We start from the raw sequence: 25,062 nt of genomic DNA, 5'->3' as shown, positions 1-25,062 counted from the left end.
AGGAGTGTGATCCAGAAATTCAATCCCAATTTATCACCAAGAGAAATGCTAGATGAAAACTACTGTGGTTGAAGGTTGGCAATGGGTGCAAGTTGGCTGTTAGGTGTGAATCAGTAAGTGAACTTTTCTAAAAGAATGAGTGGAAGTGGTACCAAGGTACTTTGAAATAAAATATGACATTTTGGGTGGTTGTTTTTTAAGTCATGTATTACATCTGCAACACTGTTATGGCTGTAGGTACTGTATCATTCATATAAAGAAAATAACATTTATTTTAAATAACATATAAACTTTAATACTTTATAAAAACCTTACGGCCACCTAAAATGCATCGTCCATACATTCAGAAAGCAGTAGGACACTGTTATTGTCAAGATTGGACACGTACCCAGCGTAGCAGCTGTAAGGGGAAACTTGCACCTTAAGCCTAAATGGTTATGTGAAAGCAAGTCCTATTCATTTCAACAGAACTTCTGTGCATTCTGACATTCACGAGCACACTTGTACTGAAGCTCTGAGCTTCTTCCTCTGTTCAAGAGCTAAACTCTCTGCTTATCACCTAGTTCTATCGGTAGGTAACTTCACATGGTAGGGCCAAGCCTGCCATCCATTCCAGCTACTCCCGTGTTTTCCCGTCATCTCTGTGTTTCTTAAAATGACCTACAGCAAGAAAAACACAAGGAGGATCTCTCCTCTCGCGTGCTTTCTGTCTTGCCCACATACATTTTTCTCCACCTCACAGACAAAAGCAAGAGGAACCTTTTTTCCTTTTGCTTGTGCATTCTTGTCTCTGACTGGGAGGATTCACAGAGGTACTTTATTTGTATGCAGTCCATGTTTTTCTTTGTAACAATAGACTCGCCCACCCAATGCCATATCACCAATTGCTTTTGAAACACCATACAGTTTCTACCAATAAATACATCCCAAACCCACTCTGGCACACAGAACTCTGGTCCTGTCCTGTCCATCATCCTCTGGGTCATTTCTGGATGCCTCGAAAGGAGGGAGAAGTCAGATTCAGCCCTAAGGCTGCCACTTGTTGAGCTCTAGCTTGACCAAACTGGGCCTCTTATTTGGTTCAAGCACATTACTAGGGAAAGAGCTCAGACAAAAGGAAATCGTCTCAAATGCTTCCCATGTTATGGATTGGTGTCTGTTTCAAGTCTTCTGGTGGAAAGCAGCAACAGCTGTCTCAGGCAGTTCTTTTGAAAAATTCAAAGGTTGGTTGTGTTTTGTAACTGTTCATGTTTCAGCCAATAGGTAATGTCTAATAGTGTGTTCACTTTCATAAGCTTTGGGTGTCCTGCTCCTCTGCTTTCTCTATCCCCGCTTTGCAGATGTCCTCTGGGTCTAGAAGGGGCTGCTGGAGACAAGACTGACGCTTGCTCCTTGTTCTCCAAGAAGCTGTGTGCATGTTAGTTCGGTCATGCCTCAGGAAGAGAGGCAGCAAGTCTACAGTGAAAGGGACGTCTCTGAAAGCATGCAGAAGGAAGATACCAAGGACTATGGTTAGGAAGCCGCTGATGGTGCCGATGATGTTCATCAGGAACAAATGCTGCCACTCCTTGAACAGGATGGCAGAGCAAGTCATGACCGCTGTGGTGAAGAGGACGTAATAGATGGGTGTGACCACAGACGTGTTGAAGATATCCAAGGCCTTGTTCAGGTAGTTGATCTGGACACTGACGCAGATCACGAGGCAAACCAAAAGCACCCAGCCCAATGGTTCCTTCCAGACTGGCTTCCCAGCAAAGAGCTCTTTCACAGCAATGCCCAAGCCTTTGACGCAAGAGACAGAGAGCGAACCAATGGCAGAGCAGACCAGAACATACACCAGGACGTTGCTCTGCCCATAGCGTGGGCCGGCCACAAAGATGAGAAGAACTGAACTCACTAGTACACATGCTGCAAACACTATGAATCCTGGGAAGAGGGGGGAAAAACATTAAGGATGATTCGCATTTTGAGCACAGCTAATTTTTCCAGCATTTAGCCGTGGGGGTTCAGTTTTGTCTAGCTCAGATGTTCTCAAACTGGACCACTAGTGGTCTGTGAGCTCCATTCAAGTGGTCAACAGAAAGGAGGTGGAACAGTCGAGGATATCTGTACTAGGCTCTGCACTTGATTTTTTTCCTGATAACTGAGACTGAGGCCATTTTGACCAGGGCCAGATTATGAAACAGGCTAACGAGGCCCTGGCTATGGCCTGTTATTTTCATAATACAGTGCTGGTGCAGTCTACTAATTTTTCCCTAAAAATTTACCAGTTAAAGGGACCCTTTAATGGCCTGACCTAGGGCCCATGATTTTCATAATACAGCACTAGTTTTGGTGATGGTGGTGGTGAAGAAAAGGTGTTATTAAAACATGAGCTACGTATGTGCTTTAATTTGTAAAAGAAAAGTTTAGTGGTTTGCTGAGACCTTGCCCCCCAGCAATTTTCAAGTGGTCTATGGAGAAAAAGTAGTTTGAGAACCACTAGTCTAGATCATTCACTGCACAAGCTGGATGTGGTTAGTAGAATCTGGTCAGAAAAATACATTGGGAAATCTAGTCTGTCTAACAGCCCAAGTCTATAAAAACGCAGTGCTGAGATAGCGGCTAGGGGGATTAGACCGAGAGACCCCAGCATGCTAGAAATGAACTCCTGCATAAGGTTTGACCAAAATTAATATCTTCCTCCTTCAGTTACTAGTAGCAATATTTACTAGTAACAATTATTAAGCATACTTTGTACTTTTGGATTCTTATCATTGTTATGGCTCAAGAAATTAAAAACGGCATCAGTGGGTGGAGAAAGATTGGGGGTGGGAGGACACATTCCTCACTTAGAGGTTACTGATGGTAGATTTCGTTCTCTTGACATTAGGTTTCTGTTCAGTTCTCCTCCTCAAATGCAATATTTTTGTGATGTGGAAAAGAAAAGGGACAGTTAGTACCTGGATCTTTCAGCTTCTCTGCCATTGACTCCAGACTGGAGACCTCTTCCTCCTGGGGGGCATGGATTACCATCACAGTGGAGCCTAAAATGCTCAGGATACAACCAATCTTCCCGTGGATGTTCAGCTGCTCATTCAGGAAGTAGGAGGCTAAAACTGCACTACAGGAAGAAATGCAGAGGAACAGAGATTAGCTTGTTTGGGAAAAAGCTGAGGAAGACATGACTACAGAGACCTGGTCTCAGGGGTAAGGGTTTAGGAACGCCAAGAAGCCTCTGATCACGTTGTGCTTACCTGACTAAAACACTTAGGGCTCCTAGGGGAGTGACCAGTGTTGCTGGGGCAAAAGCATAGGCAGCAAAGTTGACAGCTTCTCCAATTCCCACTGTAAGAAAGAGCCAGTCCATCACAGGTGAAAACTGGTTGTCATAAGAGCAAATAGTTAACTCAAGAGCCGGTTGACCTGCTCCTCTTTGGCGAGTAAAAGACAACAACGGGTGACCTGCAGGAGATTTTTGGTAAATTGGGAGAGTTTATCTCAGCCTTCCCTGACCTGGTGCCCTCCATTTGTGTTAGAATCAGAACAGTAGGGTTGGAAGGGGCCTATAAGATCATCAAGTCCAACCCCCTGCTCAATGCAGGAATCTAAGTCAAAGCGTCCATGACAGATGGCTGTCCAGCTTCATCTTGAATGCCTCCAGTGTGTTGGACTCCTTTTCTCATTAAGTCACTTGCCGTGGGATCTTACTTATCACTGTTCTGAGTTTATTAAAATTGGTTTCCTAAAATCTAGGGTACACATTTGGCGACACTTGGCTTTTGCTTCCTTTAGAACCAAGAACTCCAGTATAACATGGTCACTTTCCCCCAGAGCTCCTGTAACTGCTACTTTATCCACTAAGTCATCTCTGTTGGTTAGGATCAAGTCAAGGATAGCCGATCCTCTAGTTCCTTCCTCCACTTTGTGTAGGAGGAAGTCATCCACCACACAAGTCAGGAATTTCTTGAAGGGGCCATGTTTTGCAGAATTTGTCTCCCAACAGCTATCGGGGAAATTGAAGTCCCCCATTAACTGCTACATCATGCTTTCTTGAAACATTGGCAATTTGCTTTTCAAAAGTTTCATCCTCTTTTTCTCCTTGATAGGGTGTCCGGTAGTAGACTCCAACCACCAAGTTCCTTTTATTCTTTGCTCCATTTATTTTAACCCAGATGCTGTCGATGGGGCTACCAAGCTCATCCTCCTGTATTTCTGTGCAGAGATATGCATTTTTAACATACAGTGCAACTCCACCTCCCTTTCTGTTCCTTCTTTTTGAACAAGTTATATCCTTCATTTGCTGTATTCCAGTCATGGGAGTCATCCCACCAAGTTTCAGTTACACCTATCAAGTCATACTTTCCATCCCGTATTAAGAGTTCAAGTTCGTTCTGTTTGTTCCCCATACTCTGGGCATTAGTATATAGACATCGAAGACCATGTGCTTTATACTCTGGCTTTCTTCCTACATGTTTTTGAAGACTTTTTTTGTGAATTTTTTTTTTAATTTTTGTGAACCGCCCAGAGAGCTTCAGCTATTGGGCGGTATTGAAATTAAATAAATAAGAAAGAAAGAAAGAAAGAAAGAAAGAAAGAAAGAAAGAAAGAAAGAAAGACTGACTGACTGACTGACTGACTGACTGACTGACTGTTTGTTTGTTATTGGGCACTATTAGAGCTGTTCTCTCCACTGTGGTGCATGAGCCTTTCTCCAATGTTACTGCCAACTTTACATCTCCCTCCCCCGTACAGTTCAGTTTAAAGCCCGCCTGTTGAAGTTCTTCATGCTGTGGCCAAAGACATTCTTCCCAGCCCTTGTGAAATGCAACCCATCCCTTGCCAACAGTCCATCTTCCAGGCAGTATAGCCCGTGGTCCCAGAATCCAACTCTCTTGCATCGGCACCACCTTCGTAGCCAGTCATTCACCTGGAGTATTTTTCTTTCCCTTGCTATCCCTCTTCTAACTACTGGAAGGATGGATGAGAAAACTATCTGGGCCGCAGAGTTCTTGAGATTCCTTCCCAAAGATTCAAAGTCTGATGTGATTTCTTCGTAGCTCCACTTGGTGGTATCATTTGTTCCCACATGGATGAGAAGAAAGGGCTACCTGTCAGTGGGCTTTGAGTGTAGGCAACCCTTCAGTCACATCTCTAATCTGTCCTCTTGGGAGACAGCATACTTGGTGAGTCCATGGGCCTTCACGACATACTTGGGTTTTGATCCCATGCAGCAGGGAGTCTCACTACTACTACTACTCTTCCCTTCTTGATGCTGTAGGCCTTGGTTTCATTGCCTCTGCTTGACTGACCTTCAGCCTCTTGTTCACTCTCATGCAGGGTCCCCTGTAATTTTTGCTCCGCAGGCTGTCCTCCAGTCTCATCCTCAAGTACCTGAAAACAATTCCATAGTTCTACTGCTTCCACTGGTGCAGAGTGGCTTCTAGTTCTTCAGCTCCTGTCACCCTTTTCCAAGGAGTATCCTCTACTTCATTTTTCCTTGCCTCAGCATTTTCTTTTTCTGCCTCAGCTTGCTGTTGCTTTTCTAGCTTCTGTACTTCACTTTGTTGCTGTAGTTCCACCGTTCTAAGAACTCTTTGTCTTCTCTTATTCCCTGGAGGGTCAACACTTGCTGCTCCCATCCTCTTACTATTTCTTCCAACAGTGTAATCAACTTGCACTTGATGCACATGTAGGCCATGCTGATCTCAGGCAAGAAGACAAAACACTGCACAGACCTTGCAGGTCACCACCACTGGAGAGTCTTTTCCTTCCATAGTCTCTACTCCCATTATGTTTCTAGATTTCTGATTGTACTGGGATAGCCTGTGCCTTGTCCTCTATTCACTGGAGGTTAACATCAAAGTCCCACTGGTATGGAATTGTGTGTTACAAGAAAAAGAAATTTTAAAAAAATGGTTAAGGACCTCCCTCTTGACCTCCCCTGCTGAACTCCTGTTTGCTCTCCCTGTTCAGTTGCTCTGATCACTCACTCTCTGGGTGCTTGCTTGTATAGCCCCTAGACCAGCTGGAGCAGCTTCCTCTGCTCTGCTCAGCTAGGAGACAGGAAACAGACTGAAACTCCCCACCCACACAGCTGCTAGGGGTACTCAGGCCACGCCCCTTCAATTCAATTGGAGCTCTCAAGAGCACATGGTGAGCACACGGCAACTCAGAATGGAAAATCCATGGGCTTCCTCCAGCCCACTCACCACTTTGCTTTTGTCTCCTCTTCCACTGCGATTACCAGGGATGTTGAGAATTGTAATCTAACACATATGGAGGGCACCAGGTGGGGGAAGACTGGTTTATCTTTTTTTCCCCCCCAGGTTGCCACATGCCACAGATGACTAATGCGGGCCATTAACTTTTTGTTTCTGTGGGCTTTTTTGCAAAGCTTATTTATGAGGATGGACCCCGCCCTACAAGGAACTCATATTGGAGTCCATATCACTTTTAAGCACAGGTAATGAAAAAGATTCCCCTTCATAGATCACTGCCTTGTTGTGGCGAAGGGGCTTGCATAACTCAGTGAAGCCATAAGCTATGCCATGCAGGGCCACCCAAGACGGACAGGTCATGGCAGAGAGTTCTGACAAAATGTGGTCCACTGGAGAAGGAAATGGCAACCCACTCCAGTATTCTTGCCAAGAAAACCCCATGGAATGTATCACAAGGCTAAAAGATATGACGCCGGAAGATGAACCCCTCAGGTCGGAAGGTGTCCAATATACTACTGGGGAAGAGCAGAGGGTATTTCCAAGTAGCGCCAGAAAGAATGAAGCGGCTGGGCCAAAGCTGAAAGGACACTCAGCTGTGGATGTGTCTGGCGGTGAAAAGAAAATCCGATGCTGTAAAGAACAATATTGTTCAGGAACCTGGAATGTCAGATCAATGAATCAAGGTAAGCTGGAGGTGGTCAAACATGAGATGGCAAGATTGAACATCGACATCTTGGGAATCAGCGAACGAAAATGGACAGGCATGGGCGAATTTAATTCAGGTGACCATTATATCTACTACTGTGGGCAAGAATCCCTTAGAAGAAATGGAGTAGCACTCATAGTCAACAAAAGGGTGGGAAAAGCAGTACTGGGGTACAATCTTAAAAACGATAGAATGATCTCAGTACGAATCCAAGGCAAACCATTCAACATCACAGTAATTCAAGTCTATGCCCCAACCACTGATGCCGAAGAAGCTGAGGTTGATCGGTTCTATGAAGACCTACAACACCTTCTAGAACTCACACCAAAAAAAGATGTCCTCTTCATCATAGGGGACTGGAATGCTAAAGTAGGAAGTCAAGAAATCACCGGGATAACAGGCAGGCATGGCCTTGGTGTACAAAATGAAGCAGGACAAAAGCTAATAGAGTTTTGCCAAGAGAACACGCTGATCATAGCAAACACTCTTTTCCAACAGCACAAGAGACGACTCTACACATGGACATCACCAGATGGTCAATATCGAAATCAGATTGATTATGTCCTTTGCAGCCAAAGATGGAGAAGCTCTATACAGTCAGTCAAAACAAGACCTGGAGCTGACTGTGGCTCAGATCATGAGCTGCTTCTTGCAAAATTTCGGCTGAAATTGAAGAACGTAGGGAAAACCACTAAACCATTCAGGTATGACCTAAATCATGTCCCTTCTGAATATACAGTGGAGGTGAGGAATAGATTTCAGGGATTAGACCTGATAGACAGAGTGCCTGAGGAACTATGGACGGAGGTCCGTAACATTGTTCAGGAGGCAGCAACGAAATCCATCCCAAAAAAAAAGAAGTGCAAGAAAGCCAAGTGGCTGTCTGATGAGGCTTTACAAGTAGCTGAGGAAAGAAGGGAAGCGAAAAGCAAGGGAGAAAGGGGAAGATATATCCAACTGAATGCAGAGTTCCAGAGAATAGCAAGGAGAGACAAGAAGGCCTTCTTAAATGAACAATGCAAAGAAATCGAGGAAAACAACAGAATGGGAAAGACTAGAGATCTCTTCAAGAAAATTGGAGATCTCAAGGGAACGTTTTGTGCAAAGACGGGCATGATAAAGGACAAAGAAGGCAGGGACCTCACAGAAGCAGATGAGATTAAGAAGAGGTGGCAAGAATACACAGAAGAACTATACAGGAAATATCTTAATGTCCCTGATAGCCATGAGACTGTGGTCACTGAACTTGAGCCAGACATCCTAGAGAGTGAAGTCAAGTGGGCCTTAGGAAGCATTACTAACAACAAAGCTAGTGGAGATGACAGTATTCCAGCTGAGCTATTTAAAATCCTAAAAGATGATGCTGTTAAAATGCTGCATTCAATATTCCAACAAATTTGGAACACTCAACAATGGCCGCAAGACTGGAAAAGGTCAGTTTACATTCCAATTCCAAAGAAGGGCAACGCCAAAGAGTGTTCAAACTACCGCACAATTGCGCTCATTTCACATGCCAGCAAGGTGATGCTCAAAATCCTACAAGCTAGGCTTCAGCAGTATGCGAACCAAGAACTACCGGAAGTACAAGCTGGGTTTCGAAGAGGCAGAGGAACTAGAGATCAAATCGCCAACTTTCGCTGGATCATGGAGAAAGCAAGAGAATTCCAGAAAAACGTCTATTTCTGCTTCACTGACTACACTAAGGCCTTTGATTGTGTGGATCACAACAAACTGTGGCAAATTCTGAAAGTGATGGGAGTACCAGACCACCTTACCTGTTTCCTGAGAAACCTGTATGAGGGTCAAGAAGCAACAGTAAGAACCAGACATGGAACAACCGAGTGGTTCAAAATTGGGAAAGGAGTACGACAAGGCTGCATATTGTCGCCCTGCTTATTTAACTTATATGCAGAGTACATCATGAGAAACGCCGGGTTGGATGAATCACAAGTCGGAATTAAGATTGCTGGGAGAATTATCAACAACCTCAGATATGCAGATGATACCACCCTAATGGCAGAAAGCGAAGAGGATCTCAAGAGCCTCTTGTTGAGGGTGAAAGAGGAGAGTGCAAAAGGTGGTTTGAAACTCAACATTAAAAAAACGAAGATCATGGCATCTGGCCCCATCACTTCCTGGCATATGGAAGGGGAAGAAATGGAAGCAGTGACAGATTTTACTTTCTTGGGCTCCAAGATCACTGCAGATGGTGACTGTAGCCATGAAATTAAAAGACGCTTGCTCCTTGGGAGGAAAGCTATGGCAAACCTAGACAGCATAGTAAGAAGCAGAGACATCACCTTGCCGACAATGGTCCGTCTAATCAAAGCTATGGTTTTCCCAGTAGTAATGTATGGCTGTGAGAGCTGGACTATATGGAAGGCTGAGCGCCAAAGAAATGATGCTTTCAAACTGTGGTGCTGGAGAAGACTCTTACGGGTCCCCTGAACTGCAAGGAGGTCAAATCAGTCAATCCTCAAGGAAATCAACCCTGAGTGCTCATTGGAAGGACAGATACTGAAGCCGAAGGTCAAATATTTTGGCCACCTAATGCGAAGAGAAAACTCCCTGGAAAAGACCCTTATGCTGGGAAAGACTTGAAGGCAAAAGGAGAAGGGGACGGCAGAGGATGAGATGGCTAGATAGTATCACCGATGCAATGAATATGAACTTGAGCACACTCTGGGAGAGAGCGCAGGACAGAAAGGCCTGGTGTGCTATGGTCCATGGGGTCACGAAGAGTCAGACATGACTGAACGACTGAACAACAACAACAACAATGAAAAAGATTGCCTAAATGTACATCGGAACTGTCAAAACTTGCATGGAAGTACTTACTGGCCAGAAGTCCTCCCCACCACAGCCATTCTCTCAGGTATGCATGGCCCCCTAGACCTGGGAAGAAAAGAGAACAACAGACACTCAAGGTGAGGTTCAAGTGAAACCAGAATCTAGGCTGGAAAAACATTTCAAACTTCTAGGAACCTCTTCCCATCCATTACCAGCTGTATGATAACTTTGCTAACTCCTGGTCTGCCATTACCTGCTCTGACGGAGCCTCTGCCATGCAACCTGAGAAGCCCTTTCTTCTTTATGATAAAACTTCCTCCAATGAACAGGCTGGAGCTGAGAGCCAAGCCCAGTCCGATGTAGAAATCAGAACGTTCTGTTAAGTGCTCCATCCCAGTCACCTCAAGCTTTGAGAGGGGGAGAGATAGTTTAGCCATGATGCAACACTGGCAGGTTATGTCCTAAAAATGGGTCATTAAACAACAACCATGCAGTCACGCATGCACCCATGTGATTTTTCTGTGGAGTGGACCCATGTCCACACATAAAGTAAGCACACCTGGCCTGCCCAAGCTACTCTTGGCAGGGGGAGGAAGGGATGAGAGAGCATTTTCAGTGGTAGCACCCCCGTTGTGGAAAGCCCTTCCCATAGAGGCTCACCTGGTGCCTACATTGTCTTTTTGGAAACAAGTGAAGACCTTTTTATTTTCCCAAGTTTTTTAGTCCTTCAGTTTTGTTTTTTATGTGTGTTCTTGTGTTTTTAGATCTTTACACTGCTGCTGGCTTTTACTTTGGTTTTTAATTTATCTGTTTTAAATCCTTACTGGTTTTATATTATGTTTTATCATGTTGTATTTAATGGTTTAAATTTCTGAGAGCCACCCAGAAAGATTTGGCTATTAGGCACTACAGAAATACAATAATTAATTAATTTCTGTCTGACCCTCCAAATTCTGGGGATTGCTCCATCTTTAACATAACCTCATATGTACTAAATACCTCTCTTGTCCTCCCATTCAGCTTGGTAAATGGGTGAGTGGTCTCCCGTCCCCTTCTCAATAATAGATTCCCATCTGCATTAGTGATCTTTGGGTTAGGATGATGGATACTCCTGTTTAACTAATCCAGAATGAAAAATTGGACATGGCCTTTGGCTGCACTCCTTGGAAGTAAATCACAAAGAAACCAATGAGCTGAGCTTTCAATAGTGTTGTAAGATTGGGGATTTGGACAGGAGAGGGTCAATAGAACCAGAAGTACTGCTGGAGACTGCTTTAGTAGCCCTGGAAAGTGGCCAAGTACCTCTTTTGTTAGGGAAATTATGGGTGTCCTGTTTCCACGGGGAATAACTGTTAGATTATCTTCCTTAAGTCTTCTAAATGGCTAGGAGGGAACCTGTGGCCCTAGATCTTGTTGGGCTTCAATTCCCATAAGCCCTAGCCAGCATGGCCAACCATCAGGGATTTTGGGAGCTGTAGTCCAACAGCATCTGGCCATGGGTTCCCAACTTCTGGTCTAGGAAATACCTGAAAGAGCATGCCTTTCTCCCCCACATCTAGGGGTGTCTGTGTGAAACGAACAATAAACAAGTATGAAACAGATACTAAGAGAAACACAGAAGTTGAGTTTTGGGCTCTGTAAGCTAATTGCATTTGGAAGTACCGTCTCATTCTCTGCGGATCTGATATGGGAACAGTGGGCTTTGGCTGTCCGTTCAACTGTGTCTCTTCTTGTGTTCAATCTGTTTATTTGTAAATAAACTCAAATATTACAAAACCCCAGCAAGCCTCCAATGACCTCCTTCCAAAGGAATCTTAACCTGGATAAGCGCTGTGCCAACGGAACTTCCCACCTCTCAGAGAAGTGAGGTGAGCCTAATTTTTAAGATTTATGTATTGATTTATACTCCTCTTTACCAACTATCAGCAGTCTCCGCATTTAAGCATATGCTGCCAATGCTCTCTGCATTTAAGCATACGCTGCATGTTTTTGCCTTATTTGCTTAGTTTATTATTTTAACAACTGCTGGGTATTCTATACTATCTTAGCTGTTTTGTAAGCCACCCTGAAGTGGAAAGTGGCATAGAATATTTATTTATTTAAACAAACAAACAAAGTAAGCAAGGTTAGGTCCAAGCTGCAAGTCCCATTTTACATTAAAGGGACTTCTTTTGAGTACGCCTATGGTTGGAAGGGATCAGGCTACATAAACTATTTTTTCACTCTCTCTCCAAGCCTAGGAGCTTTCCCTATTCCCCCTCCCCAAATTTCAGGTGATCTCCAACCCTAAAAAGCCCCCCACCCCAAGTCCAAAATCCACCGTTGGGTACTATTATTATTATTATTATTATTATTATTATTATTATTATCTTTTTTTAAAAAAAGCCACCCCAAGATAGGCGCGCTGGTTCACGAAGGGAAACAAATCCAGACCACACGGCTGGGCAATACCTTTACTAGGAGCAACCTCCTAAAGTTGTGGGGATTGTGGCTGGTCCTAATAGAGGTATTGCCCACCCGCCGAGTCTGGACGCTTTTTCTCCGCATGGGGCAGCGCAGCTGTCTTCTTCTTGGTGTTGCTGCTGTTAAGATAATATAGGTAGGAGCGTGGAACCAAGGCTGCTCCGGATTTATGAATCCGGATTTTAAAGGGGGAAGGGAGCTTGGGAGCGGGAGGGCGGCGCTCCCTTTCCCAAGGGCGCGTGAGCCCAGCAAGCTCGCCTCGGCCGCGGAGGGGAGAGGAGAGCAGGCCCGAGGCAGAAGGCGGGCGGGGAGGCCGAGGCCCGTCTGAGGGGGCGTCCCTACCTGCTTCTCCCGTCCCGCTCGGGGCTGCCGGCCGGCCTCGTCCTTCCCTCTCCTTCCTTCTCCGCCGAGCCGCCGCCCGTTCCGCTTCCGCAGCGTCGGCGGTTCGGGGGCGGATTGGCCTCCTTCGGCGGACTGGCTGGGCGGCTGGTGAGTCACGGGGAAGCGGGAGCGGGCGAGGCGGGCCCCGAGCTAGGCCTCTCCCGGCCCCCAGCTAGGCCTCGCCCGGCTGAGCCGCTGCTGAGGGGCGCGCGCGCCGCTTCGCCTCACGGAGCCCCCGCAACGAGCTCACCCGAGGGCGCCCCCAGACTCCCCCAACTCCCCCGCCTCCCTCTTCATTCTCCGAGCCCACGGCGTTTCCTTGCTCCCCCCCCGCCATTTTAGAGCGACCCCAAGCCTACAGAGCAGCCCCAAGAACGAAGGTATAGGAAAGAGCCCCCTCCCCGTCCGCCCTGAGACGCCTTTCTTCCAGCACGCGGTGGCCTGGTATCCCCCCCAACCCTAGAGAAGGCACAGGAAAATGAAAGAGCCCCCCCTCGACACTACGGCAGCCCCCCCTCCCCTCCCCTCCCCTCCCCTCCCCATATGTCTTCTTTTTCTTGAGTTCAGGACTCCCCTTGCTATCCCTCCTCCATTTCAGATCATCCTCCAAGCCGGAAGAGCAGCCCCAAGAAAGGTTATAGGAAAAAAAAGCCCCCAACACGACTTATTTCAAGCCCGGAATTGTTTTGTGGGCTTTGCCCCCCCCGCCATTTTAGAGCGACCCCAAGCCTACAGAGCAGCCCCAAGAAAGAAGGTATAGGAAAGAGCCCCCTCCCCATCTGCCCTGAGACGCCTTTCTTCCAGCATGCGATTTTTCTCCTGGTATCCCCTCCAACCCTGACGAATACTTCCAAACGGTACAGAGAAATAAAAAAGCACTCCCCCTCGACCCTATACCAGCCCCTCCTTCAGTATTTCCTTTTTCTTTCTCTGAGTTCAGGACTCTTCCCTGCTATCTTTCCTCCTCTTCAAACCACCCTCCAAGCCGAAAGAGCAGCCCCAAGAAAGGAGGTTGTAGGAAAGAGCCGCCCAACAACCACCCCAAGACTCCTTCCTTGCCTTTCTTCAAGCCCACAATAGTTTTCTGCCCTTCGTCGTCCTCCCCCAACCATTTCAAAGTGATCCGCAACCCTCAAAGAGCAGCCCCAAGAAAAATGGTATAGGAAAGAGTCATGTCCTAATTTAAAAAAAAAAAAAAAATGACACCATTTAGATGTCCTGTTGTAGATACAGGCCAGATGGTTAAAGGGTGCATTTTAATCAACTTTGATAAAGAATTCAGATCAGTTTTAGGGATGGCAATGGGGGTGGGGCACCAAAGCTCAGGGATTGGGAACATGTTTTACATGCAGAAAAACCCAGGTTAAGTCCCTGACATCTCCAGCCAAAAATATCCCTCATACCGGGACTGGAAACTGCCAGTCAGAGTGGACAACGCTGGTGTGGATGGATGACTAACTCAGTATAAGACAGCAGTATCTGTTCACTTCCGATTAATGTGCATTACGAGGTTCAGTGTGATCTTTCTTGTATATGTGGTGCTTAGTGATGGTCTCATGCCTGAAGGATTCAAGAGGGGTGCCTGCCTGTTCCCCATCCCACAGTTCAAATTATGATGATTTCCAACTATCGTGATTGAATTGGCATCTGATATAGGAATCAGCAGGCAGGCTCTTTTCTTGTAAAGGATTGTTTGCAAGAAAAGAGCTGGAGTTGTGTAACGGCTGGTAGGTTGAGCTCTGAATCAGGATGCGCAAATCAGCGTTGGCCCCTTTTCCCCCATCTGCAAGATGGAGATGATAATAATACTGGCTTTGTAGATTGATTGTAAGATTTCAGGATGATAAACGTACTGTTAGGGTCACTGCCCCCTTTGATGGGGTCCTGTCTTTGTGGTCAAGCTTGGAAATGTGTGTTTCATTTCATGTATTAAATTTGGAAAATGCGTCCTCTACCTAGCCTGAAGTTGTATAGAATAAAAATATCAAAACTTACCATAAAAACTATAAGCACAGCGTACAAAACAAAACCTTACAATAAAATGTGAAAGCAGCATTACAATTAAAATTGAAAAGCGACAGAAAACAGCATTATCCAGCATTAAATGCCTGAAAGTACAGAAAAGCCTTTAGCGCCCATCTAAAGCAAAATAATGAAGGAGCCAATAATCTCACCTTCCTCAGGAGAGAATTCCACAGTTGGGGTGCTGCTACTGAAAAGGCCCTGTTTCAGGTAGCCACCAGCTCAGCCTCTCTATGTAGTGAGGACATATACTAGGGGCTCCGATGATTACTGTAAATTATGGGCGAACTTATATGGAAGGAGATGGTCCTTCAGATATCCTGGCCATATTGTTTAGAGCTTTATAGGTCAAAACCAGCACCTTGAATTGTGCACTATGAATTTTATTATGGATGGGTAAGAGATTCATAGTGACAGCTGGTAAATAGCCTAATTTGGAGGCATTTTTTTCTCCTATACAGAGAGAAGTTCGAAGGGAGGGGAGGAACTCATATTGCTTACTATAGAATTAGCACCTTGTTCCTGGGGACAAAAATAGCAGTTTGATGTATTTACGGAGCAATCCTATGCCTTAGGTAGAAAAAATGTCCCACAACTCCTAGCATTCCCCAGCCAGCATGGCTGGCTGGGAGAAGCTGGGAGTTGTAGGACTTTTTTCTGTCTGAACAGGCATAGGATTGTGCCTTTAACTTCCCTTGAGTAGCAAGGAATGTTTGATCTGCAGATACTTTCCTTTTCTTTTTTAACTGTTTTTTTCTGCATTTATGTTTAGTTTTTTTGAATGGTACAAGTTTTTATAAACGTTTGCGTGAAGCAAGAAGAGGAGAGATGGCATCTACAAGTAATGCATTTGTTTCTTTTATGTATCTCTGGTGCTGGGTCTGTAGCTCTCTCTCTAGAAGAAGGGATGTACTGATTTAAATGCAAAGATCACTCCTGACCTTCTGAAATTATTCAAAAGAGAATGGGAAGCCTTTGGGGTGTGAACAGGACCACAAAACAGGATAAACTGCTGTGATCTGAGACAGTGGAATCTATAATCTGTCACACATATGGCATCCCTTGATATCTTTAGATTGGGGTATTGACAAGGGTGTCTGTCACTATTTTGGTGGGAGTGGATCACCACCTTTTCTTGCCACCACATCAGAGCCTAATGCTTCCGTAATGGCAGGATCTCTCCTCCAATGGCTGCATTCTCCTGGTGCTTCAAATTCTGTTGTAATGCGCCTGTCTGTGATAAAACCTGAATTTCTGCACTACTGATCACACCTTATTTGAAAGAGCTAAGCATAGCTTTTGCAAAAGATGGGGGTGGGGTAGAAGAGGAGGGCTTGTGCTAGCTTAATGCTGCTCCTATCTCAAAGCCTCAAAACTTTTGCTGTGGCTAATGATTGTTATCGCAGCTCAGAGTAAGTCGTGGAGGAAGCAGAGTGTAATGCCTGTACCGGGAAATGTTTCGGCTTTTACATCACGCCTTTTCATTCTTAAGCCTTCAGGTGCATCTCTGGCTTTAGATCTGGAATGTGCTTTAACATGTGGCTGAAGTTCTCTAGTTCCCTCAAATAAGGTGCTTCTGAGCAGAGTGTGTTTCTGTGTGTTTTCGCAACTCCTAGCAGCACAGCAGGTTGGATAGCAAAGGCTGAGAGAAGCTACTGCTAAGGCTATTGTGTAATCCTGCTTTTTCTTGTTTTCTGAACACACAAGAACAAAAGATGAGCAAGAACAAGGACGATGCTCCCCATGAGTTGGAGAGCCAGTTTATACTACGACTGCCTCCGGTAAGTGATCCTTTGTGACAAGTTGCTTTACAGCACAATCCTATGCATGTTTAGACAGAAAAAAAGTCCTACAACTCCCAGCTTTCTCCAGCCAGCTGGCAGGAGAAAGATGGGAGTCGTAGGACTTTTTTTTCTGCATAGGAAACATGCATAGGATTGCACTTGTAAAATGCTTTGTGTTTGCTACCTGATCCTGTTGCTTGCTGGAGACACGCATGTATGGCTGATGTTGTCTTAACTTTGCCTCTCTGTTCTCCCCCCACCTCCACCCCACTTTTCTCTTCAGGAATACGCTTCTACTGTCCGGAGGGCAGTTCAGTCTGGAAGCGTCAACTTGAAAGACAGGCTTACCATTGAATTGCATGGTAAGAGGACAAAGTCATGTTTTAATTTCTTGGCTTTTGTCACTTTACCTCACTGACCTTGATCTGTCCATCAAATCCTGCAGCTCAGAATGCCCAGGCTTATTAGGAAGATATTCTTGGACAGCCCCCCCCCATTGCAGGAGGCATTGAGGGATTGTTCAGTCACTTACGTACTGCACTCTCCAAGCCAGGTGTACAGAACCTCTTTCAGCCTGAGGGCCGGATTCCATTTCAGAGAAGCTCTTGGAGGCCACATTGCAATGGTGGGCGGGGCTGAGGGCAAAAGGGATGGGGCTAAAACCACCCACAAATATGCCAGCATAGTTTAGTTTAAAGTTCTGACTGCCAGTAACTGAGCGTTAGGAGAGGCATCTCAAGGTTTTAGAATGGGGGGGAAAACTGCACAAAAGCCAGGAAACCACCAAACAATTGGTGGTTGGGGGAAAGGGACATAGCCATCTGGAGAACCCCAGAGGGCCGTACTGGAACTTTTGGAGGGCTGGATTTGGCTCCCAGGCCTCAGGTTCTGCACCCCTGCTCTAAATTATGGAAAAGTTGGATAGAAGAGGGTTTTGTAAATGGGAGCGGTACAAATGGTCTTTCCCATCCGTCTGATCCATTTTCCTGCTCTTATGGCTGGTTCATACACACACACACACACACACGTACATAATTTGCTTTGCTGTGCACTTTGCAACTGAATGCATGAACAGACTCCATGGAAAAGTATTGCCTTTGAGATTATGTGAGGATTCTATCAGTGATGGCCCATTCACACGTGCAAGTCATCTCCAGATGTTGCAGTAAGCAAAGTGGCTTATCTGCATGTGTGAACCGGCCTAGAGCCATGTTCTGGATTGTTAATCACCCAAAATACCTAGCTGTTTCAAGCGTGTTGGTAAATAGCTCATGAGGCTACCCTATTTTCTTATCTTTCTGCAGCAGACGGCCGCCACGGGATTGTGCGAGTAGACCGTGTCCCATTAGCTGCCAAACTGGTGGACTTGCCCTGCACCACAGAGAGCTTAAAAACCATTGATAAGAAAACTTTCTATAAGACTGCAGATATTTGCCAGGTAGGTGCTCTCAAACAGCCTGAATGCTGATCCTCTTCGTCTCCCGTGTCCCTCTTTGCACGTTTGTCACCCTTCTCAAACCTACATTCTGTCCCGCTCTCCTTTCCATACTAGACGTGTTTACAGGTTTTCCCTGATGTAAAACATGCAAGCCCCAACCTTGAGTATAAGAAATTCCTTACTGTCTACCACCCTGAGGCATGAAACTTGATGGGTCTTTGAGACATGTTACAGACGTGGGCAGCTTTAAAAGGGGATTAGACAAATTCATGGAGGATAAAACTATCGATAACTATTAGTCCTGATGACTATACAGTACCTCCAGTATCAGAAGCAGGATGCCTCTGAATAACAGTTGCTGGGAAACGTGAGAGAGAGAGGTGCTTTTGCACTTGTCTCCTACATGTGGGCTTCCCATAGTGATATGTTTGGCCACAGTAGGAACAGAACGTTGCACTAGAGAGGCCTTCGGTCTGATCCAGCTGGGTTCTTTTATATTCTTCTATTGATGGCAAAATGGTTAGTTCCCCTGCTTCCAATGCTTTCGTATGTAACAGTTTCCTCTGTTGGGAACTTCAGATGCTTGTGTGCACGGTGGATGGTGAACTCTACCCTGCTGTGGAAGAGCCAGCTACGGGTACTGACCCCAGAGCCAACAAGAAGAAGGATAAGGATAGGGAGAAGAAGTTCATCTGGAATCATGGGAGTGAGTAGAGAAGCTATCTGCCAGTTCACTACTGAGCCTTACCTGTTCTTCTCCCCCAAAGTCCCTTCAGCTGATCCTGAAGGAGATGAGGGCTGGAGTATTGTTTGCCAGTGCTGTCAAGACCCACCACCACTCATTCCTTTTGCTAAGAATGCTTTTGCCCATTCTACCATGTCAGTGGGAGCTGATGGCTGTTCTCTTCTTTGCTATCTTGCTCACTACCAGGGTGTGTTTTGGGGGTGGAGGGAGAGAAATTGTCTTTAGTAACGCACATGCCCCTCATCTCTCTCTTTTAATTAGTGTAATTAATTTGTGTTCTTCCAGTTACTCTTCCACTGAAGAATGTGAGAAAGAGGCGGTTCAGAAAGACAGCCAAGAAGAAGGTGAGTTGCATCTCCTTGCATAGCGATGTCTTTGTATCGTTGTTCCACAAAAGCTAGGGCCAGAATTATTATTTGCTTAGAAGGTTGGCATGAAGGATAAATGGCTCTCTCAGATATGTTTTTAAATTGTCCTGGAAATTCTGCCTTAAAGTTCTTTGGATGTTTTAAAACTGCCACTTAGCTAGAGAATTGGTGGGGTGGAGGACTCAGTGCTGAGGGAAAGCTGATTTTTAGTTCTCCATTGAGACTTGCTCACTTGCTTGGGTAGAGGGAACCTGAACAGAGAAATAAGTTATGTTCTCTGTCTCTCCTGGTTTTCCACCTGATACTGCTTGTGTAATAGCCTTTCCATAGAAGTTGCATTCGGGAGGTCATACATCTGATGAAGTAGGCTACTAACTACGAAAGTGCATGTCACGATACATTTGGCTAGTCCAGCCTTCCCAAACCTGGACTGGGGGATGTTGGGAGTTGTAGTTGAACACATCTGGAAGGTACCAGGTTGGAAAGGCTGGTTAAGTCTGTAAGGCACTGTAAGACTCTATCATAGTTTTTGTGAACCGCCCAGAGAGCTTTGGCTATTGGGCGGTATAGAAATAAATAAATAAATAAATAAATAAATAAATAAATAAAATTTTTAGTCAGGAGAGTAGAATTTCAGATATGGGATTATTGGCAAAATCCTTTTGTAAGAAGCTTCTAGGCTTCATGTGAATTCTTCACTTAACAGAGAACCTGGGAGGGGAAAATGCCACTTGTGTATTGTGCCTGTTCTTTTCACTGGTGTCTTTAGATTGATAAACACCGAACAACCTTTCTAGGCAACCCTAGGTAATTCTACACTTTTTAAAAATTGGGAGAAAATTGCATAGCCTGCACTGAGGAAATGAATTCATCCAATCAGTGAGGATAAGCTGACTAGTGTTGTGTGGTCTTTTTTTTTCTTTTACACAAAGTGTGCATAATAAAAGTTTTCATCACAAAAATACAAGGCTTTCACAACCATAAGATCCTGTGGAAAACGCTGTATTAACACAGACAAAAATCATGAATTGTGCATCTTCATCTTTAAGATCTTATTGAGTTTTATGTTACAAAAGCACAATAAAACCTGCTCAGAATGATTACATAAATTGTACATAATAAAGAACAGACTTGACAGGCTTCCTGGTGTCTGCCTGTTTCATATATAACTTCTTCAAATCAATCTTCACAGTAATCAAAATGACCAGTCAGGTGGGCAAAGGGAATTATCACAATATTTCCTCCTACAACAAGACCAGTCTCTGTTAAATAATATAATTGTGCTATGATTATTACACTCTCACATGTGTAATATATGGGTATTATATAGGTATTGTTAAACAATTTTCCCAGTCTGGTGGTTGCTTTTTGTTCTCATTATTGGCTGGAGTCTTCCTGTTGTTTATTGGGTTTGGGGCTGAAACAGGAACATCACTGAAAATGGAAGTAGAAATGGTGCAGATATGTCTGAGGCAGCCAATAGGATTGGCAGCCAATAGGGCTCAGGCAGCAACCAACCCGTGGGTGTATAATATCGTCCTTTTATCTTTTTCATCTCTCTGGCCCAGTACATTGAGTCTCCAGATGTGGAAAAGGAAGTGAAACGTCTGCTGAGCACAGATGCTGAAGCTGTCAGTGTCCGTATCCTTTCTTCATAGGATTTGCCCTTTCTCATCCTTCTATATCTCCTTTGAAAGATAATTAGGAAGTCTAACCTTAACCCATCCCCCAAATTCTACAAATATAGAATTCTACCAATATAGAATCTCCACGTTATACTTTTGGAGTGGCAGATTTTTCACCAGTGTATTTGCTTGGTCCAGTATATTCTGGTTACTGATTTTTTAAAATAGTTTTGACTGATTGTGGGAGAAAGAAGAGAGAGAAGTTCACAGGGAGCAAAAGATGAAAGGTATGGGTCACAGAACCCACCCCAAACCTCTTTGACATCTGAGCATTTTCCAGGAGGAACTGACATGCTTTTAGGCTTCTCTCTGCCATTTCCAGGACAATAACCTGCCAATACAGAGGATTCTGCTTAAGGAAGCCATTCTTCTTGTTCCTGTGGCACAGTGGTGGCTCTCCTGCTACTTCCTTATAGTTTCTGGTGGTAGGTCTGCCCTTGAAAGTTCTTCAGCAATGGGTGCACTTAGCCTGGAAGAAAGGAAGCTGGGCACCAGATGGCATGTGACATGGGAGAGCATATGAGGGGAGGGGCTGTAGCTGTGAGGAGAGGGGGCATAGCTCCGTGGCAGAGCCCCTGCTTTGCATGCAGAAGGTCCCAGGTTCAATTCCCGGCATCTGCAGGTAGGGCAGGAAAAATTCCTGCCTGAAACCCTGGAGAGCTGCTGCCAGTCAGTGTTGACAATACTGACAAAGATGGACCCATGGTCTGACTCAGCATAAGGCAGCTTCCTGTGTTCCTGTGATCTCCTGACTTTTAAACTTAAAAATAGCCATGCCCATGGGAGAGAGGATGAGTCAGGGCAACAGCACTGGGGGAGGGTTTTTTTTTAGCTTTTTCCTCTTGTACTGTTTCTCTGATCAGAATGCCCCTCTCCAAATACCACTATTAGCTTGCTGGGGGAGAAAGGACACCTTCCTTTGATCTACTGACCCGAGCCAATTTGCCCCTCCAGACCTCCACAGCTTTTTTTAAGCTTTAAAAAAAGTTTTTGGGAAATCCTATCGTTGATCTCCTACGTCACATGTAGTCTGGACCCAAGAGAGGATTTGGGCCCCAGGAACTGCAAAGGAGATTAACAAAGTAAGGTGATCGTAGATGGCCATGTCTGTTTTGGACATAATGACAAAGGAGTGCCTAAGGGTAACTTTGTTCCAAACTTGGTTAGGAAAGCAAGGGGAGTTCTTTAGGTTAGGGATGTGTGCAAACAAATGAGAATAGTCATCAGTTAATCCACTTTATGTGGAAGGCTGTAAAGTGATTTCTAGCTATTGGAAGATATTGCTGAAAATGCATGTTATGTGTGGAGATTCCATTTCTCCAAAGTATGTCTCCCCATTAATTTGGTTTTCCCTTGACTCTTCCATTCCTGCTCTCAGGCTGGGAAGTCATCGCCGAAGATGAAACAAAAGAACCTGACAACCATGGTTCACTCACAGGCCTGGATATTTCTTCTCCTGGGATGTCTGGACACAAGCAAGGCCATGGCTCATCGGGTACTATCAAATTGCAATACCCCTCGATCTTAAGGGAGGGGCCATAGCGTAGTGGTAGAGTACATGCTTTGGATGGAGAAGGTCCCAGGTTCGATCCCTGGCTGTACAGGTAGGGCTGGTGAAACGCCTTCCTGAAACCTTGGGGTAGCCGCTGCCAGTCAGTGTCAACAGTGCTGGGCTAGATTAACCACTGATCTGACTCAGTATAAGTCTTGACCTGGTATAGGACTGCTTCCTTTGTTTGTATGTCCAACTTGCTGGGGGAAATGTTGATTCGCATGTTGATTTACTAAACATTTTCATGGATAAACACAAAATATGTGTGCTGCAGGACAAGATTGGCCAATGATTCATCTTCCCATTGTTTCCTCTCAACACAATATCTGTGTTTCCATTTACAGAGGGACTTTTGGGTACGGAATATTTCTTTTTTGGCCCATGGGAGAACTGTGAGAAATTTTTCCTGTCAAAGAAAGTGGAGGTGTATCTTTAAAAAAGTCCAGACAGAAAGAAGTTACTGGATAAAGTTACTAGGTTAGCAGCACTCTCCATGGAGACATTTTACAGGATGCATTAAACATTTGTCAGCAATACTCTCCCCTTTTTTTCTCCTGCTTCAAACCAGTAGAACGCGATGAACTCCGGGAGATATTTAATGACATCAGCAGCACCAGCAGTGATGAAGATGAGCGGGATCACCATGACGATGAAGACCTGAACATCATGGACACGGAGGAAGACCTGGAGAGGAGGCTGCAGGGCAAGCTGAGTGAATCGGATGGACAGCAGCAAGAAAATGAAGGGAGCAGCCAGATCGGTTAGTGCTTGGAGCCTGCTGGGAAGGAGGTTATGCTTCAGATGGGGTTGTGCCAGAATGTGCAGAGGACTCCTTGGCTTACTACCGGGGATGCCAAGTTATCTGCTCTGTCTTCCAGCCATGGGAATCCAGAAGCAGATCGACAACCTGAAAGGCAAGCTGCAGGAGACCCAGGACCGAAGGAAACGCCAAGAAGAGCTTATCATGAAAGTAGAGAACCTGGCGCTCAAGGTGAATCCAGAATCATGGTGCCTGCACCTTCCTTAGAGAGAGGCCTGCTCAGTTTGGCTGAGACTGGAGAAGCTTTATAACCAGGTGGCATCTCATTTGGCAAAGAAAGTGGACCATACAGGGAGGGGAGGATAGCTAAATGGTAGGGCACATACTTTGTAGAAAGCCCCACATTCAGTCCCTGGCATTTCCAGTTGAAAAGGATCAGGTAGCCTGGGATGGGAAAGACTTCTGCGTGAGATCCTAGAGAGCTCCTGCCAGTCAGAGTAGGAAATACATGGCTAGATGGACACACTGACCTGGCATAAGGTAACTTCCTATGCCCCTAGTAGCCAGAAAGTTCTGGTTAACCAAGGGTTAACTTTGTAGCCAAAAAATCAGGGAAACAATATGAATAGGTGACTACTTGATAAGAAGAGCAAAGCAGCACTGTGCTGTTTTGATCTTCTGTGGCATTTTAGCTTATGGAAAGTCCACACCAATGTCACAAATTGGATTATGCAGGCAGCACAACGGATGCTTCTCCAGCAGCTGCCCTCGTTTATGGTCTGTCTACACGGGGGTCAGTGCAGGCTGGAAAGACCCAGTTATACACCTTAGTCCCCTGAAAATGCTATCTATGGCGATGCCCTTTGGTGGAGAAAATGCTATCTATGGCGATGCCCTTTGGTGGAGAATTCCAGCAGCGATAGCTGTATTTTCTACCATTTTCCAGACCCGCCTCCAAGCTGTGTTGGATGAGTTCAAGCAGCAAGAAGAGCGAGAGAAGCAGCAGGTAAGGCAGCCATCATTTCTGCAAGGCCGACAGAGGGGAAAGAGGGCTGTACAAACTGACACAGGGACCAGGGAAAGAGATGTGAATTTGGAAGGATCCCCTCTTGTGATTCTAATCACAGATCTCCCACGTCATTTCTACTTGCAACCTAATTGTGGAACTAGTGAGAGCCTAGGGTATGAGTTGAGGGGGTGGGGGCTGATATTGCTTGGGAGTAGTGGTGGAGAGATCTCCCTTGAGGATGAGAAATTAGAGGAATCGAGTCAATGCTCTTGGGGATAATTATTTTGAAGGAGGAAGGTGGGATGAACTCTGGACATCAGATGTTAAGTAACAATAAGCTTCCACCTTCCTTCTCTCTGTTCTCAGCTGGCCTCTCTTCAAGAGCAGTTGGAAGCCCTTATGGAGAAGTGAGGGCCTGTCTGAACCTCTGCACAGCACTGCTATTATGTCAACTTGAAAGTTCCAAAGGTTTCCTTTTGGGCTCTGGCCCTTTAAATCCACCAGTGTAGACTCATTGGGTTCCAGGACTGACAAGTGGGTCCCTGTCAGCATCAGACATGATAACAGACTTGGACCTGCAGACAGAAAAGACAAATTGTTTGCAAAGACAAAGGTTCCGTATGTTCATTGCTGAAGGCAAAAACATATCTGCAGCAGTCTTGGTCCCTAAAAACACCTGCATCTTTTTAGTTTACTGATGAGCCAGAATGCAAAAATGTCAAGGGTTTTTTAGGCAGGTTCTCCTAGTAAAGCAGCATGAAATGAGCTCTTGTCTGGAAGAGTGGAACTAGGATCGTACCCAGAGGCTGCTCCTTTCCATTATCTGTATGTGTTGCTTGTGAACAGGGAGACAACGCTGTTCCCATCCTGATGTACATAGTTCTGCTGTTGTCTGTGAAAGGTATCTTTAAAATAAAAAATAAAAATGAATTAAGTGATATGTGTTGATATATCAGTGTATTATTTAATGATCTTCTAATATGACTACTCTTCCCCATACTACTGATTGCTCGATGCACATCAGAGAATCCCAGCTTTCTTACTCCACAGGGAGTGGCTTTCTCATCCTCATGGCTACAGATACAGTGTTGGATCCAGGATCATCATTCCACCAGCTAAGGGATACACCTGGCAGAATGGGAATTCCCTGTCCTCTTCT

At 45.2% G+C, this 25,062-nt stretch overlaps 2 protein-coding genes across 17 annotated transcripts; one reads left to right on the top strand and one right to left on the bottom strand.

Annotated features, from left to right (window-relative positions):
* Positions 1–268: 268 nt before the first annotated feature.
* LOC146338486 (magnesium transporter NIPA2-like) lies at positions 269–12,564 on the bottom strand. 2 transcript variants are annotated; one of them, XM_084813900.1, is made up of 6 exons: positions 12,148–12,564; positions 9,950–10,103; positions 9,745–9,801; positions 3,237–3,327; positions 2,943–3,103; positions 269–1,926 (listed from the first exon to the last, which is right to left on the bottom strand). In XM_084813900.1, the coding sequence occupies exons 1-6, from the start codon at positions 12,241–12,243 to the stop codon at positions 1,289–1,291; spliced, it is 1,197 nt and encodes a 398-aa protein (XP_084670026.1). In that variant the 5' UTR covers positions 12,244–12,564; the 3' UTR covers positions 269–1,288. The 2 variants fall into 2 exon arrangements, with proteins under 2 accessions (XP_084670026.1, XP_084670025.1); XM_084813899.1 differs by having other exon boundaries at positions 12,502–12,564.
* On the top strand, positions 12,269–24,841 carry TAF7L (TATA-box binding protein associated factor 7 like). Of its 15 annotated transcripts, none has more exons than XM_084813891.1 (13): positions 12,269–12,295; positions 15,335–15,403; positions 16,270–16,343; positions 16,630–16,708; positions 17,651–17,784; positions 18,364–18,490; positions 18,815–18,873; positions 20,466–20,538; positions 21,961–22,077; positions 22,706–22,894; positions 23,013–23,125; positions 23,841–23,900; positions 24,270–24,841. In XM_084813891.1, the coding sequence occupies exons 2-13, from the start codon at positions 15,391–15,393 to the stop codon at positions 24,312–24,314; spliced, it is 1,083 nt and encodes a 360-aa protein (XP_084670017.1). In that variant the 5' UTR covers positions 12,269–12,295; positions 15,335–15,390; the 3' UTR covers positions 24,315–24,841. The 15 variants fall into 15 exon arrangements, with proteins under 15 accessions (XP_084670017.1, XP_084670013.1, XP_084670010.1 ...); XM_084813887.1 differs by having other exon boundaries at positions 22,703–22,894; XM_084813884.1 differs by having other exon boundaries at positions 18,815–18,874; positions 20,461–20,538; positions 22,703–22,894.
* Positions 24,842–25,062: the final 221 nt, after the last annotated feature.

Source organism: Heloderma suspectum, chromosome 9, assembly GCF_057233095.1.
Source record: "Heloderma suspectum isolate Gila_16-S chromosome 9, 16-S_ref, whole genome shotgun sequence".
NCBI classification, from domain to species: domain Eukaryota; kingdom Metazoa; phylum Chordata; class Lepidosauria; order Squamata; family Helodermatidae; genus Heloderma; species Heloderma suspectum.
Note: the sequence above shows the minus strand (reverse complement) of the source record. Positions and strands in the feature narration are given on the sequence as shown.